The 13,577-nt window shown below is 40.0% G+C and overlaps 1 protein-coding gene across 5 annotated transcripts; it reads left to right on the top strand.

Annotated features, from left to right (window-relative positions):
- The first annotated feature begins 119 nt into the window (after positions 1-119).
- On the top strand, positions 120-8,748 carry STRADB (STE20 related adaptor beta). 5 transcript variants are annotated; one of them, XM_042784002.1, is made up of 13 exons: positions 120-201; positions 1,134-1,152; positions 2,290-2,338; positions 2,664-2,744; positions 3,117-3,216; positions 3,854-3,975; positions 4,435-4,543; positions 5,042-5,165; positions 5,720-5,891; positions 6,296-6,400; positions 6,618-6,847; positions 7,426-7,468; positions 7,936-8,748. In XM_042784002.1, the coding sequence occupies exons 3-13, from the start codon at positions 2,327-2,329 to the stop codon at positions 8,086-8,088; spliced, it is 1,251 nt and encodes a 416-aa protein (XP_042639936.1). In that variant the 5' UTR covers positions 120-201; positions 1,134-1,152; positions 2,290-2,326; the 3' UTR covers positions 8,089-8,748. The 5 variants fall into 5 exon arrangements, with proteins under 5 accessions (XP_042639936.1, XP_042639937.1, XP_042639935.1 ...); XM_042784003.1 differs by having other exon boundaries at positions 130-201; positions 1,053-1,152; positions 7,998-8,748; XM_042784001.1 differs by having other exon boundaries at positions 130-201; positions 1,053-1,152.
- Positions 8,749-13,577: the final 4,829 nt, after the last annotated feature.

The raw sequence follows: 13,577 nt of genomic DNA, 5'->3' as shown, positions 1-13,577 counted from the left end.
TCGCCGCGCGGCGCGGCTGCCCGCCCGCCCACCGGCGCAAGCGACAGGGCCCACAATGCGCCGGGCCGCCGGGTGCGGGCGGCCCCCGCCACCGCCAGCGACTCCGCAGGGGCTGAGGGCGGGACGGGGCTCGGCTCCGCGCTGGCGGCTCGGCGGGTCGCGCCGGCCCCTGACGCTCACCTCAGCTCGGCTCGGCGGCGGGTAGGAACGGGCGCTGCCTCTCTGCAGGGCTTCCTGGGGGCGCCGGGGCTCCGGGCCGGGGAGGGGGAAGCGGCGCCCGCCGAGCTCAGGAGACGGCTGCGGGGAGCGGCGCCGGGGCCGCCGCGCTGGCAGGGGCGCAGCCCTGTCTCGGCCGCCGCGGGGGGCGACGTTAAACCGCCGCCCGGCGCGTGAGAAGGCGTGGCGCGTGTTTAACGGCGCCGGTGAGGAGCCCTCCTGGGAGAGCCTGCGAGGCGTCGTTACTTCGCGTTCCGTTACGTTTATCACGGACGGATCGTTTAACTAGAGATACGAGACCGAGCGCTGCAGCCCGGCGCCCGCAGCACCCGGGTAAAGCGCGTTCGCGGTCCCGAGGCTGTGGGCTCCCGAGCCTCCGCGCTCCCCAGCGCACGGGCACGTTTTTTCTTCCCCGCCGCCCTCGTATTGCTCGCTGCATATGAAGTGTTGGCCGAGCTATGGTGAATGTCCCGGTTCAGCTGTGCAATACTGTCACTATCTGCAGTATATATAAAAAAAAAAAAAAGTCCGTGCTACAGAAAGATGTGGAAACAGGGAAGAGGTTGTAGGGACATGTTCCAAAACCGTATTGAAAGTGTTAAACTACGTAAGAAAACAAAACTAAAAATCTCACATTTGTAATGTTGTTTGAAAAAATCTAGATCATGGACGTTTCTGTTGTCTGACTATACCCCGTTGAACAAATTCTACAATGATTTGACTTTGGTGTATCACAGTCATTAAGACCTTATTCTTCAGCTTAGCTTTTGTGGTTTCATATTCCAAGCAACAGAATAAGTTACCTTGTATAATGGAATAAGGTGTTTCCTTTCCAGGTAGAAGGATGCTGTAGCCATTGCAGTGCTGGCCAGTATCCTGAAGCAGCTGCATTTTTTTTTTCTCCTACTCTGCCACAGATTTCCTTGGTGAAATTGGGTAAGTCCAGCCCTGATCCTCTGAAGGTGCCAAATACTTACGAAGGATCTCGTCTTGTTTTTTCATCTTTAATAATGATTTACAGTAATTCTTTACTTCAAGCGGATTTTCAGGGTAAAAATACTAAGGATTAGTTGTGGCTTGGATATTTGGCAGCGGATGGGGTGGGTGGGAGCTTGTTAGCTTTTCAGGACTGTTGCCCTGATTAAATAGCATACTTAATTTAAATGTGAGATATAACCAAGTTTAGCTCCTTGATGAACAAAATGATCAGTTTCTGATATAGTACTTCTTTTTGCCTTTTTAAAGTTAGCTTTCAAGCAATAATTACATATTAACATGGAACTACTTCCCGTAGCTGACTTTGTCAGCCACCAGGTAGGATTCATCATGGTAGATTTGCTTGTTGCTGAAGTAAATTAGCTAGTCCCACTCTACACTTCAGAACCTTTGATACACTTGTTAGACATAGTCATTTCTCCTCGCTGCCTGAGCTTTCAAAACATCAGACATAAATCTTCTGGAGGACTGTCAAGAGTGGCTACTCTGATCTGTGAGGAAGTTTGAATGGTGATTCTGTAGCCTAAGTAAAGTGAAAATTATCTGAATTGGTTACCTTCCTTCCCCCCCCCCCCCCCCCCCTTTACTCAAATCTCTTACAATAGTATTTCCTCCTTCACTTGTGAAATACAAAGTGCAGTTGCTTCTGGCTTGCCTTTTTTGTGAGGTAATTCAGCTACACACATCTGAGCTGAGATCTGACTGCACAGCTGTGCTCCTTTAAAACAACAGACAATTATTTATTTTCCTACAAAGTGCCAGGGATTCCTGAATCTGTTCCTTTTTACTTTCTGCCACTTAAGGCACAACTAAATTGTTTGTTCAGAAGTGGTAATAACATCTGTAAACTGATGAATCAAAAAGGAAAACTTGAGTTGGAATAGATACTGCATATCCATGGAGTTTGAAATCCATATGGTGCTTAAAGGCTTGATAGAAGCAGGCTTTCCCAGAGCTGTAGTTTCGTGTTTGTGTGTGTGTGTTAACTGAGAGGAATGCCTTACAGTTGTGGTTAAAGAAACTTATATTTATTACAGGTTTATATATGATCTTACGTTGCTACTTTAATTTTTCTAGGATAAATATGACTGTTCCTCTGATCTAAAGCAGTTCCATGTCTTGTTTGGTAAGTTTGCATGTAAAAATCTTTGGCAGTCATACCTTAATGTGAAAAAGTTCTGGTGAAATGTCTTGCTTGAGAGGATTTCCACAGTGCTGAGATGTTTAAACTTTGTTGCATCAACTTTTGGTGAAGGAGACTATTTACTTTTTCTTCTCTCTAGGTCTGCCATGTACGTGCTCTATGCTGTTTCTTAACCTCTTACTTGACTGACTTGTAGCAGAAAACTTTCTGAACTTGTGCTTATAGGGGCTACTCTTGATGTTTTCCCACTGCCACATTTAATAAATTGCGGCATCTCCACTAGCATTCACTTGTTTCTGTTCTCAAGGACTGTTCCTGTATTCTACGTACACCCGTTGAATCAATCAGACCAGAAGAGCTATCTCAGAGCAGCGTCCATGAATGCCTGGTAAGAATAAAATAGAAACATTAACTGGCAACATTAAATATGAAACTGGTACATATTAAAAATAATCTCACTAGAGGGTACTTCTTAAAATGTTAACAGCAAAAATATCCAGAGTACTTTGGGGCTTCCACTTTGGAAGGACACTATAGGTAATTGTTACTATTAATCTTGTACCCGTTTAAAAACGAAACACAATAAAAGCCCTAGTAGCTCATAAAACTAAGTATCAGTGTAATGGTAAAAGCACCAGCTTGAATATTCTGAGTACTTGATCTTAGCATTCTAATTAATTATATATCTGTGTTAATTTTAAGCATGTAAATGTTTAAAAAATACATAGTCATTTTGAGAACTGTTTTTCCTCACTGTTAGGCTGATTCTGATCTAGCCTGGATTCCCCCATCTACAGAAAGGAATGAAATGGTATTTTGCTCTTCTAATGTCTCTCACTATGAACTCCAGCTGGAAATAGGTAACATAAGTATACATTGAAATATTTCTTGTTCCTGCAGGTACATGCTCTCAATAGGTTACTGCTCACAGCAGTAAATACTAAGTTTGGAAAATGTATTATCAGCTGACTAGAGCTATTCTGGTGTCTCCTCAGTAGAGAGAAGTGCAGAACATTGCTTATGTTTCAGTAATCACTGATTTTAAGATATAAGACAAATCACCAATTACATGAATTTTTCTCTTGATGTTTCTGCATGTCAGTTTTCTAAATCAGTAGTATGTGGACAATAAATACAGCATTAAGTAGTGTCATGTCTTGTCACTTGGCTACCTGAGTTGATTGTTCTAAGGATGGCTGCCCTGGATCCTACTGTGCATACATATATCTGTGGGAATATGCATGCTTAGAAGTGTTGTTCACTTAGATGTATAATTAATACTGACCAATGTTTAAACACTTCTAGCTGTTCTAAAAATAGCAGAGCCATGCTTTAATTAATTTACTGACACTGATTAAATTCTTGACATCCTTAAAGAAAATGTTATGCTGCTATTAATTGCAATTTTTAAACTGTAAAGTTATCTTTAAATATGATGGAAATTATGTGGTGGATCATTGTATTTTCCAATGTTAAGGCTGCCACTTCTGGTTTCAGGAAGGCGGTTCAACAACTTAACTTCAGTCTACCTTGCACGGCATACACCTACAGGCATGCAAGTTGCTGTAAGGATCACAGACCTAGAAAATTGCTCTGAAGAGCATTTGAAAGCCTTACAGGTAATGCAACAGCATTTCTGCACAAGTCTGAAGATGGTGATGAATACATATGAGGTTACTAGAAAGAGGTAGCCTTTGTGTTTGTACTTGGTCATTTCAGTCAAGTTTTGCCTCCAAAGTTGTAAAATATAAACATGAGGCATGTGCAAATTTGAGAATTGCTTTCTGAAGAGTTGACAGGTGTTTTAGAAATACTTATGTAATTGTACCACATTTTCTTTTAAACGTGTTCTGTATTTAACACCAAAACTTCAGACTATGAGCAAACTAGATTTACTTCAGACAAATGCAATTATAGGCAAGTTATTTACACTTCTGTTGGGGGCTATGCACATCACCTGCAACTTCATATAAATGCACACAGGGAACAGTTCTTTCTACTGATTACTGATGCAGTTAATGCTCTTAGTAAGGCTATCGTCTTGTGGTTAACACATCCACTTTTATTTCATTCCACAGAATGAGGTGGTTTTATCCCACTTTTTCCAGCATCCCAATGTAATGACTCTTTGGACAGTGTTTACAGCTGGTAGTTGGCTTTGGGTCATCTCCCCATTCATGGCCTATGGTAAGAACTGCTAAATGCAATTTTGGAATAGGAAAAAGGGCTGATACAGTCTGGCAGTCCATGAGAGGTTTTTCTTCAAGCATCTCCTGTCTTGTAGTAAAAAAAACCTTTCCAAACCATTTGTTTAGAGAACTGATCTGTACACAATCTTCCTCCCCAGTGAAGACTTGTATTTGAACTGCATTTAGTCTTAACACCCACTATGTGAGGAATGTTAGTTGGAAGATATATTGGACTTTACAGTTGTGGATTTTGCCAACAGAAAACTTGTCTAGATTGGATACCAGTTTGGCACAGACTTTCAGTTAACAGTAGCATGACTTGAGTGTGATATTTGCCTGATGGATGCATCAGTTGCATCCATGAAACTGTTCTTGATGTACAATAATCAATAAAACGATAAGAATGCTGCTCTTGATGGATGTATACAATGAAGCAAGCATAGACAAGTAATTTAACAAGACCTGTTTGGCTTAGGTAGGTTTTTTTCATGTCCAGGTTCAGCTAGACACCTGCTGAAGACTTACTTTCCTGAAGGAATGAGTGAAGCTTTGATAGGGAACATTCTGTTTGGTGCAATCAGAGGATTAAATTACATGCACCAGAACGGCTACATTCACAGGTAGGAGAATGTCATAGGTAAGAATCAGATTACAGCATCCAGTTTATTAAGAATTTAGTTTCACTTCAAAACTAATTTTCAGCTTAAGTGTTTTCTCCTTTCTTTTTCTATATACCTTTTTATGTCAGATAGTGCAGAAGCAATTTTTTTTCAATAATACAGCAGAACCAAATTTGTAGAATCTTAACAAGAATGGTATTCATACATTATTTAAAGCCAGTTGTTACAGGGATTATACAGCTGTCTGGCTTTGTCTCCTTGAAGCAGAAGAGAATCAGAGTTGTCAAAAGGGCTCCCTTACTTTATACCTTTTGCAGGGAAGGAGGGCCCTTCTCCAACTTTGCGCACATTTTTCTTGCTGATCATCTCTCTTATCTCTTGGGGCTGTATTAAAAAGACAACTTATACTGAGTGAACAGCTTCCATGAAAATAATCTGCTAAACAGAACTGCACAATAAAATCTCACTATAAGTTAATGAAATACGAAAGCCTTTCTACTCTAGTAGCACTTTGAGAAATTCTTATAACTAAAATTTACCACTTTATGTTACAGGAATATTAAAGCTAGCCACATTCTGATTTCAGGGGATGGGCTGGTTTCTCTCTCTGGTTTAAACAACCTCTACAGTTTAGTTAACAATGGACAGAAGTCAAAGGTGGTATATGATTTCCCCCAGTTTAGTACATCTGTGCTTCCTTGGCTGAGTCCTGAACTACTGAGACAGGTTAGTATAAGTTACACTTCATTTTTCCTATTGAAAGCTACTGCAAGTACTCAATTTCTAACTTAAGTCTACTTGTAGAAGTGCAGTGGAAGCTGTTGAACTGCAACTTTTACAAAGGCATAGATGTGCTGAATTTGTAAGTCTCCTAAAGAGAACTGGTTTTAAAGCTGTTGGTAAGGTGGTGCTGTACTAAGTCTTTACCTGACCTTCCTGGAAACTACTGCAGATCCCAAAACTTGTCTTCAGTACTTCAGATTTCTTAACAAAGCTTGAGGTTTCACAATTTAATTGACTCAATCCTATGTACATTACAGGGTATTAGAATCTTCTCTTGCGACACTTGTATCTTTGTCAGCACTGCTCAATGGCATCAGTGATCCAGTAGAGTTTTGTTTCTCTCACAGGATTTGTCTGGGTATAACATGAAGTCTGACATTTACAGTGTGGGAATTACAGCATGTGAATTAGCCAATGGACATGTTCCATTTCAAGATATGCCTCGCACTCAGGTATGATGCTAAATTCTTTCTACTTCAAAACATTCCAAGCTTTTTTTATTTTACTTGGAGAAACCAATGCTGTCACTGCTGAAATGGTGGCTGCTTTTTGTTATTTCAAATACGCATGCTTCTTTCCAGATCGAATAATCATTCCATTTCTAGAGTTTCACAGCTTAACCTGAATAGGTGTGGATAGCTGTGGGACTCTTATATTCCTTTCTACTAGATGCTGTTGCAAAAGCTGAAAGGTCCCACATATTGTCCGTGGGATATAAATACCTTTCCTCGTGGGGAATCCAGGATGAAGAATTCCCGATCAGGTGTTGATTCTGGAATTGGTGAGAGCATGACACGCACAATGACCAGTGAAAGACTACAGATTCCTTTTTCCAAAACATTTTCACCTGCTTTCCACAACTTGGTAGAACTTTGCTTGCAACAGGACCCTGAGAAAAGGTAACCTTCTGGTGAAAACTAATTTTCACTCGCTTCAATCTAAGACCAAGTATAGCCCACAATTTAGGATACAGTAATTAGTTGAATACTGTTAAAGTCAGACTTTCAGATCAGAAGCACTATCCAAAACACTACACTTACCTTTGGTTCTGTAATTTAAGAATTATCCTACCTGATAAAGGAACCATACTTTTAAAGTAATTTGACCCCTGATTTTCTTGTAATACGGATGTACTTCATAACAAGTAAAATTCATTTTTAAACATGCACTTTGTCCAAGACAAAAACAGAAATCTGAAGTACTTGTTTTTCAGTATTACATCTCTTCTGAATGAGGCATTAAATTCCTTCTTAAATATAAAAGTGAAAAAGCCTTTAAAAATAGATTTCCTTAGTAGTGCCTTCACTACAAATTGAGGCACAGAATATAGGAATTCGGTGCAGCTTTTTTAATGCTTCATATATGTCCTGTGTATGAAAAACCATAGCACTTAAATTGATTTTTCAGTCTGTCCAATTTTCCAAAAGCAGTATTTTACTTTCCAAAACATAATTACATTGTTCATTTTATGATCCAGGCCATCAGCAAGCAGTTTGCTTTCGCATACGTTCTTCAAACAGGTGAGTTTACTACATTTTGTTAAATGACACAACTATAACCTAAATAAGCCACAAAATACTAGTTGGATTACAAAACAAGTTAGCTGGAGCCAGAAAACATTCTGTAACAGTGTATCTGCTTCACACTACATTTTTTAAAAATAAAATGGTATTGGTAGAGTATAGGAAGCATAAGAGTAATCCATTTCCCCTTTGATAAAGTCGGTTTAACTTAACTAAAGACAGCCTAACTAGTAACTATTAATATTCTTAATTTAAAGAAGAACAACTGCCTAGCTAATGTATTTAGTCTTGAAAGACTAATTCAACGTATTCTAGAGTGAGGAAAGCTAAACCCCTTGTCCCGTTATTTTCAATACTGTAACATGCAAGAACATGGCTCTGATTTCACATGCTTTTAATGAAGTCAGATGCAAGGTCATGTAGACTTTTATGTGGAGCCCTGTTTCAACTTTTCTTCTTTCTAGATAAAAGAACAAACACAGAATTCACTACTGTCTCTATTACCACCTCCTATTCAAAATAACAGATCAGAGTTCTTGGCACTGCCCTCAACAGCAGTTGGGACTGAACTTGGACATCTTACTGCAAATCAAGATGATACAGACTGGGAATTCTAAATAAATACCAAACAATCATACCTCTCCTGTGCTTCAAAGAAGGAAAATGTGATTTGTATTTGCTGCTTTAGTTTGTATGGTTAAAATACAGTTCGACAAGGTATACTTGAAAATGCCATTAAAGTGGCCGTATTTCATGAACTACTTCCTCTCTTGGCATCGTGAAGCGCAGCGTGCCTCACTTTTTGACTGTAAGGAAAACTGTATATAGAGAATGGCTGAATGCTTATCTCCCTCTTTCAAAATATGTCTTAACAAGAGAGTTCCTGCTGTAATCTTACTGTATACTGTATTTTCAGCTCTTATTGCTGCAATCCATGTGCCTTTCTGAAATCAGGCTTGGGTTCTCTCTGTGACCTTAAACGATCTATTTGTCTTTTCATGTCACCCAAATCATTTCAGTAAGGAGAAATCCTCCACTTCCAAGTCTAAAGTTGAAACTGCACAAATTAATTGCTTAGGCAAATAAATGTTTCTCTCTTCACACATCACAAAAGGCATTTTTCTCACCTGTCGTACTTGCCAAAAGTTAGCTATGCATCATTTTGCATGCAGTTTTAATACTGTGTGTTTCCCAAAGAAGTTAAGCTGCTTGAAACTGTGACTCATGCTCTTGTATTTGTCTACATTCTTAGTAAAAATTTGTGCTTTTGCATCTCCCTTTATTGTTTTGTCATTTTAGCACTTAATCTGAGGACCTCTTACTATGCAAAGTAAGTCTCAAGATACAATAGGTACGGGTTAATTTTGAAGAATCATATTAAATAATCTAAAGTTATTGTACATACTTTTATTTATACTGTATTGCTATGCACCACCAGAACTTAATACTGTTTTCTTAAAAGAATAGGTAACATGCATTAAGCTTCACTGGCACTGCTGCTGGCAAACAAGCCTTTTCTGCAAGCCACAGTTAAACTCCTAGGGATAGATTCATCTATAACAAGGACCTAAATAAACCCTTAGGATCTTAGTGAATTCATCTTTTTCAAGTGATATGAAAAATTTCCTTTTTTTTTCTCCCGACAATTCAGTAAATTGTCATCTCTCATACTTTATCAGGCACCTCAAACTGAACAAAAGCAGCTTCTTTTTAAAAAAGATCCATATTCTCATGTTTTAGCAAAAGTTGTATCCCAAAGCCACTAGTACTTTACTGATGTAAATGCTGACTGTAGTAAAAATATATAAATAGAAATCAAATGGATATATTTTAAATTTTCAACAAAACCTCATTCTACATTAAGTATTCAGTCTACCATAGCTGAGCTGATTTGCAGTCAACCTTGAGAATTCTGTTTTGCCAGCAATTTCACTACAAAGCTGTGAAGACCAAATGACTAAAATGCAAGCCTGAGACAGACAGAAAATTCTAAACGACCACATTAAAGTACTAACAAAAAAAAGTGATTCTATTCATTATGCTGTGAACAGAACTCTATTTCAAAACCTAATAGATGAAACTTCTGATTAAAAAACTTTCAGTAAACTTACCCTATCTGTCTCCATTTATTTATGTAATTCTTGTACTTCTATTTTTACCATAGTCCAGTGGTGCTAACAGCTTCTTGTTACTGCAGGAAAGAAGTTTCATATTTATGTCAGTTGTTACGTCTTGCATGACATCCTCGTCTCTGAATTAAAGAGATATGGATTTGACAGATGGATGAATCAGTGGATAAGGAATTGTCTGGATGGTCACACTCGAAGAGTTGCAGTCAGCAGTTTGATGCTTAAGTGGAGAGCGGTGACAGGTGTCAGTACAGGGGTCAGTGCTGTTTAACATCTTTGTTGGTGACATGGAGGGTGGCATCGAGGGCACCCTCAGCAAGTTTGCTGACAACACGCAGCTGTGTGGTGCGGTGACAGGCCGGAGGGAAGGGATGCCATCCAGAGGGACCTGGACAGGAGACTGGAGAGGTGGGCCCGTGCAAACCTCATGAAGTTCAACAAGGCCAAGTGCAAGGTCATGCATGTGAGTCAGCATATGCTGACAACACACATCATTGGTATGAGTAAAAGTAAGTAAACAAGCACTCTAAAAAAATTACTGTTCTTAGAACTATATCAGCTTGGAATAGAAAGTTTCTGCAACTTGAATCTTAACAATACAGATCATGAATCTCAGATTTTGAAAACAGTAACTGTATGCAAAAACTTCAGCTCTTCAGTGGAATACAGTTGTTTCCAAGATCTGTATCTTACATTTAGGCTCAATGTGAGGTATTTTCAAATGGGCTTATAAAAATTTCACACATTTGCAAAATCTCACGGCACGTGAAAACAAATTTATAGCTTGATTACTTTTGCAATACTTCTGAAAACAAGTTTTCTTTTGCTGCCACTTTGTGCTAGCATGTAACACCAAATAAAATGTGTAACAATAGAAAACTTATATTAATTAGCATTATCCTGAATAAATGCTTAATGCTGTTGAGTTTCTTACTGTATTGTTCTGATACCACAGCAGTTAGTGAGTGACTGAATGAATAAACACAGGAAAAAGCGTGGTTTATGCAGAATCAATTTGATCTGCTGTATGAACTACTCACTTTAATGAGTCTCAATGCAATAAATATCCGTTGAAGATATAACACTCTTCCACTTCATGGTATTAAGGAACAAAAGTAAGTATTAAAAAAAATACTATCAAGTTTTACCTTACCTCTTTTTCCTCACTCCCTCCTTCTCCTCAAGTGCTATGAAAACAGTTTTAGCCTAGAGGATGAGTAAAATAATGGCAAAACATTTGAGAACCATTGTTCTGAATGTCTCTGACATGAGGCAGGTACCTAAGTAGGTGACTTACATACCCTGACTTTAATGCTAGTAAGTAGCTTTGCTAAAGCATATTAGGTTGTCTAATAAACCTCTAAAAACTAAGCTAGCTGTAATGATCTGTCCTGATGATGATCATCCCTATCCTGTACAAATGAGGAGAAACTACTAAAATTCAGAGATGCTACACAACACCTACAGCGAGAGAGACCTCAAAAGACTAAGAACCATACTATGAAATAAAGCTATTTGATGTAACAAACCAGTAAAGACTTAATGATTTTTTTAAAAAGCACTGAAAAATTGCAGTGGTCTACTAATAACCAGCTAGCAGAGTAACATTTGTTATTTAACATAATCAAACCTATCCAAAAACTTTAATTAGGATGAAGGAAACAATATTAGGTTTAAACAGGTTCCTGTGGAAACCTCCATCACTCCCAAATGAAACAACTGATTCAACTCCATAAATTAGTTACATAAATGTTACTTATCCAAAAGTCCCATAAAGTTCCTGAAAAGTCCTGAAGTCCTATTTGCTCTGCTTGAATGTTTTGATTCTCAAACTTCAAGCTGGCAACTTTACATTTTCTGGCAGAATGCATAGGTTTTCCTCTGTTTTGTCAAAATTTACTCTACATGATGTATGGGTCAAGAGTATCAATGCTGAGTTTATCTACTACAGTTCATTTTGTTTATTCTACATTCTGATACCAATTACCTTTATAGTTCTCATATTTTTTATGTGATCAATTAAAAGAAAAATATTCTTACAGGCAGATTTCCTTTTGCCCATGTAAAATCTGGAAAACCATTTCTTTAAATGCTTTCATGGTTTGAGGAAGCTGTTGTTCTGCAGTAGCTGATGAAGCCATTACAGACTTACTGAAATATTTATTTGGCTGGCTGTCATGCTTATTTTCCTGCTTCACTTTCTGCTTCAAGTTTTCCTTATTATGGGAGAACACAGATGATTTTTGAATCCTTGGACCCCTCAGCATGTAATGATGTTGAAAGAGCAGGTTCACCATACTTCCCATGGTTTTTCTGTACATCACTAGATTTCCTCAAACTAGTTTGTTTTTCCTTCTTAAATTTTGTACTTGATAATATTTAACCCAGATGTTGCTGTCATGGCAAGGCATATTTTTTAGGAGCCTTATTACATCACTTGTCTTCCAATTTCCAGTAAGGATTTCTTGGCAACTTTTCTTTTTCCTTATGCTCTGCTTGTAAAAGACACATTTGGGGTAATTTGTTGGAAATTTTGGTATTCTGCTTGAATAATAGCATCACAAGCATTTAAAATGGAGAAAGAATTCAGTGCTTCAGGTACTTCTTGTTCTTTTACCATAACTTTTAACAATTTCAAAATCTCTTATTGACTATGCTGTTTCTTTTTTTGCCCTTTCTTTTTTCACAAGTGGTTTTTGGTTGTTTTGAGTTGTTTTTTTTTTTTTTTTTTTTGTGGTTTTTGTTTTGGGGTTTTGTTTGTCAGGGTGTTGTTTGTTTTTTTCCCAAAAGTACATTAAAGTGCTTGATCAGTGGTTGTGGAAATTTATCTGTATCTTGCTTTTTTTTCCCTTGTCTCTGTATCATCTGCCTGAGGCCTGCCTGTATCAATCTGAAAAGCCACACTCACTTCAATTTTATTGAATCCGGTACAGGAAATCAGTACAGAAAACTGCCTTAGGTAGGGAGGACTACTTAAAATTTCTTAATTTTGAAGAAAATAGTACATCAATTTAAAATATAGAATTAAAGCAAATGGTTTTGCTTGTGTAGGAGCATATGGAAATTTTTGACTGGGTTTCCTGTTTTGATTGAAGCTACTGGATAGGCATGCACCGGCTGCCACTACCAAATAAAGGGGGATGGAAGGGGCAGAGGAAACCAGCTCTGTTCCTAGTCAGAAAGAAGTCTTTGGGAAGAATGGGAGGCAGGGATGGAAACTAATCTATTAAGCAGGCAGGCTTCCCTCCCTGCTTCCTTTTCACAGTCACACCAGCCTGCAACGACACGCAGTAGTATGAGAGAGACCGTGCCCAGGCCCAGCGGTGCAAGATAAAGCGCCTCCATTCGCCTGATCCCGTCGCGGCTGTGGCGGCTGACGCGCCCAGTCGGGTCGGCGCCCGGCTCCTCCTCCCCCGTGGCGCTGCCCGCGCCTCGACGGCCAGCGTGCCGCCGCCTTCTCGGCCCTCTCCGGCCTGAAGTCGAGGGACTGTAGCTACGGCTCCCCGGCGCCCAGAAGGGAGAAAGCGTCGAGCAGCAGGGGGCGAGAGGGGGGCCGCGGCCGCCTCCTTCAGGCCGAGTCTGAGATGGCGGCCCCGCCACCGTCCCCCAACGGCCGTCACGCGACCCGCGCGCGGGGCTCCTCCTGCCGGCGCGGCGCGAGGGGCGGCGGGCAACGGCTGCGGACAACGGCTGCGGGCTGAGGTGGCGGCGGGGTACAAAATGGCCAGGCTTGATCGGTAAATAAACGGAGCGGGGATGGGACGACGGCGCACAGCTTGTCCCCGACAGGGCGGGTAAGGGAAAAAATATCCCCAAAAGCACCTGTCCGAGAAGCAGCAGCCGCCGGGTTTCATGCAGCAGGGCAACGGACCTCGCCCGGCTAGAAGCTCTCCTCCCTGCCCTCCGTGAGGAGAGCGAGAAGCCCCGGGGCATCACAGAGTATTAATAACACTCATGAAAAAAAAACCAGACTTACA

Source organism: Tyto alba, unplaced genomic scaffold (genome assembly GCF_018691265.1).
Source record: "Tyto alba isolate M040663 unplaced genomic scaffold, T.alba_DEE_v4.0 Super-Scaffold_7, whole genome shotgun sequence".
Taxonomy (NCBI): Eukaryota; Metazoa; Chordata; class Aves; order Strigiformes; family Tytonidae; genus Tyto; species Tyto alba.
This window is presented reverse-complemented; position numbering and strand designations above follow the sequence as displayed.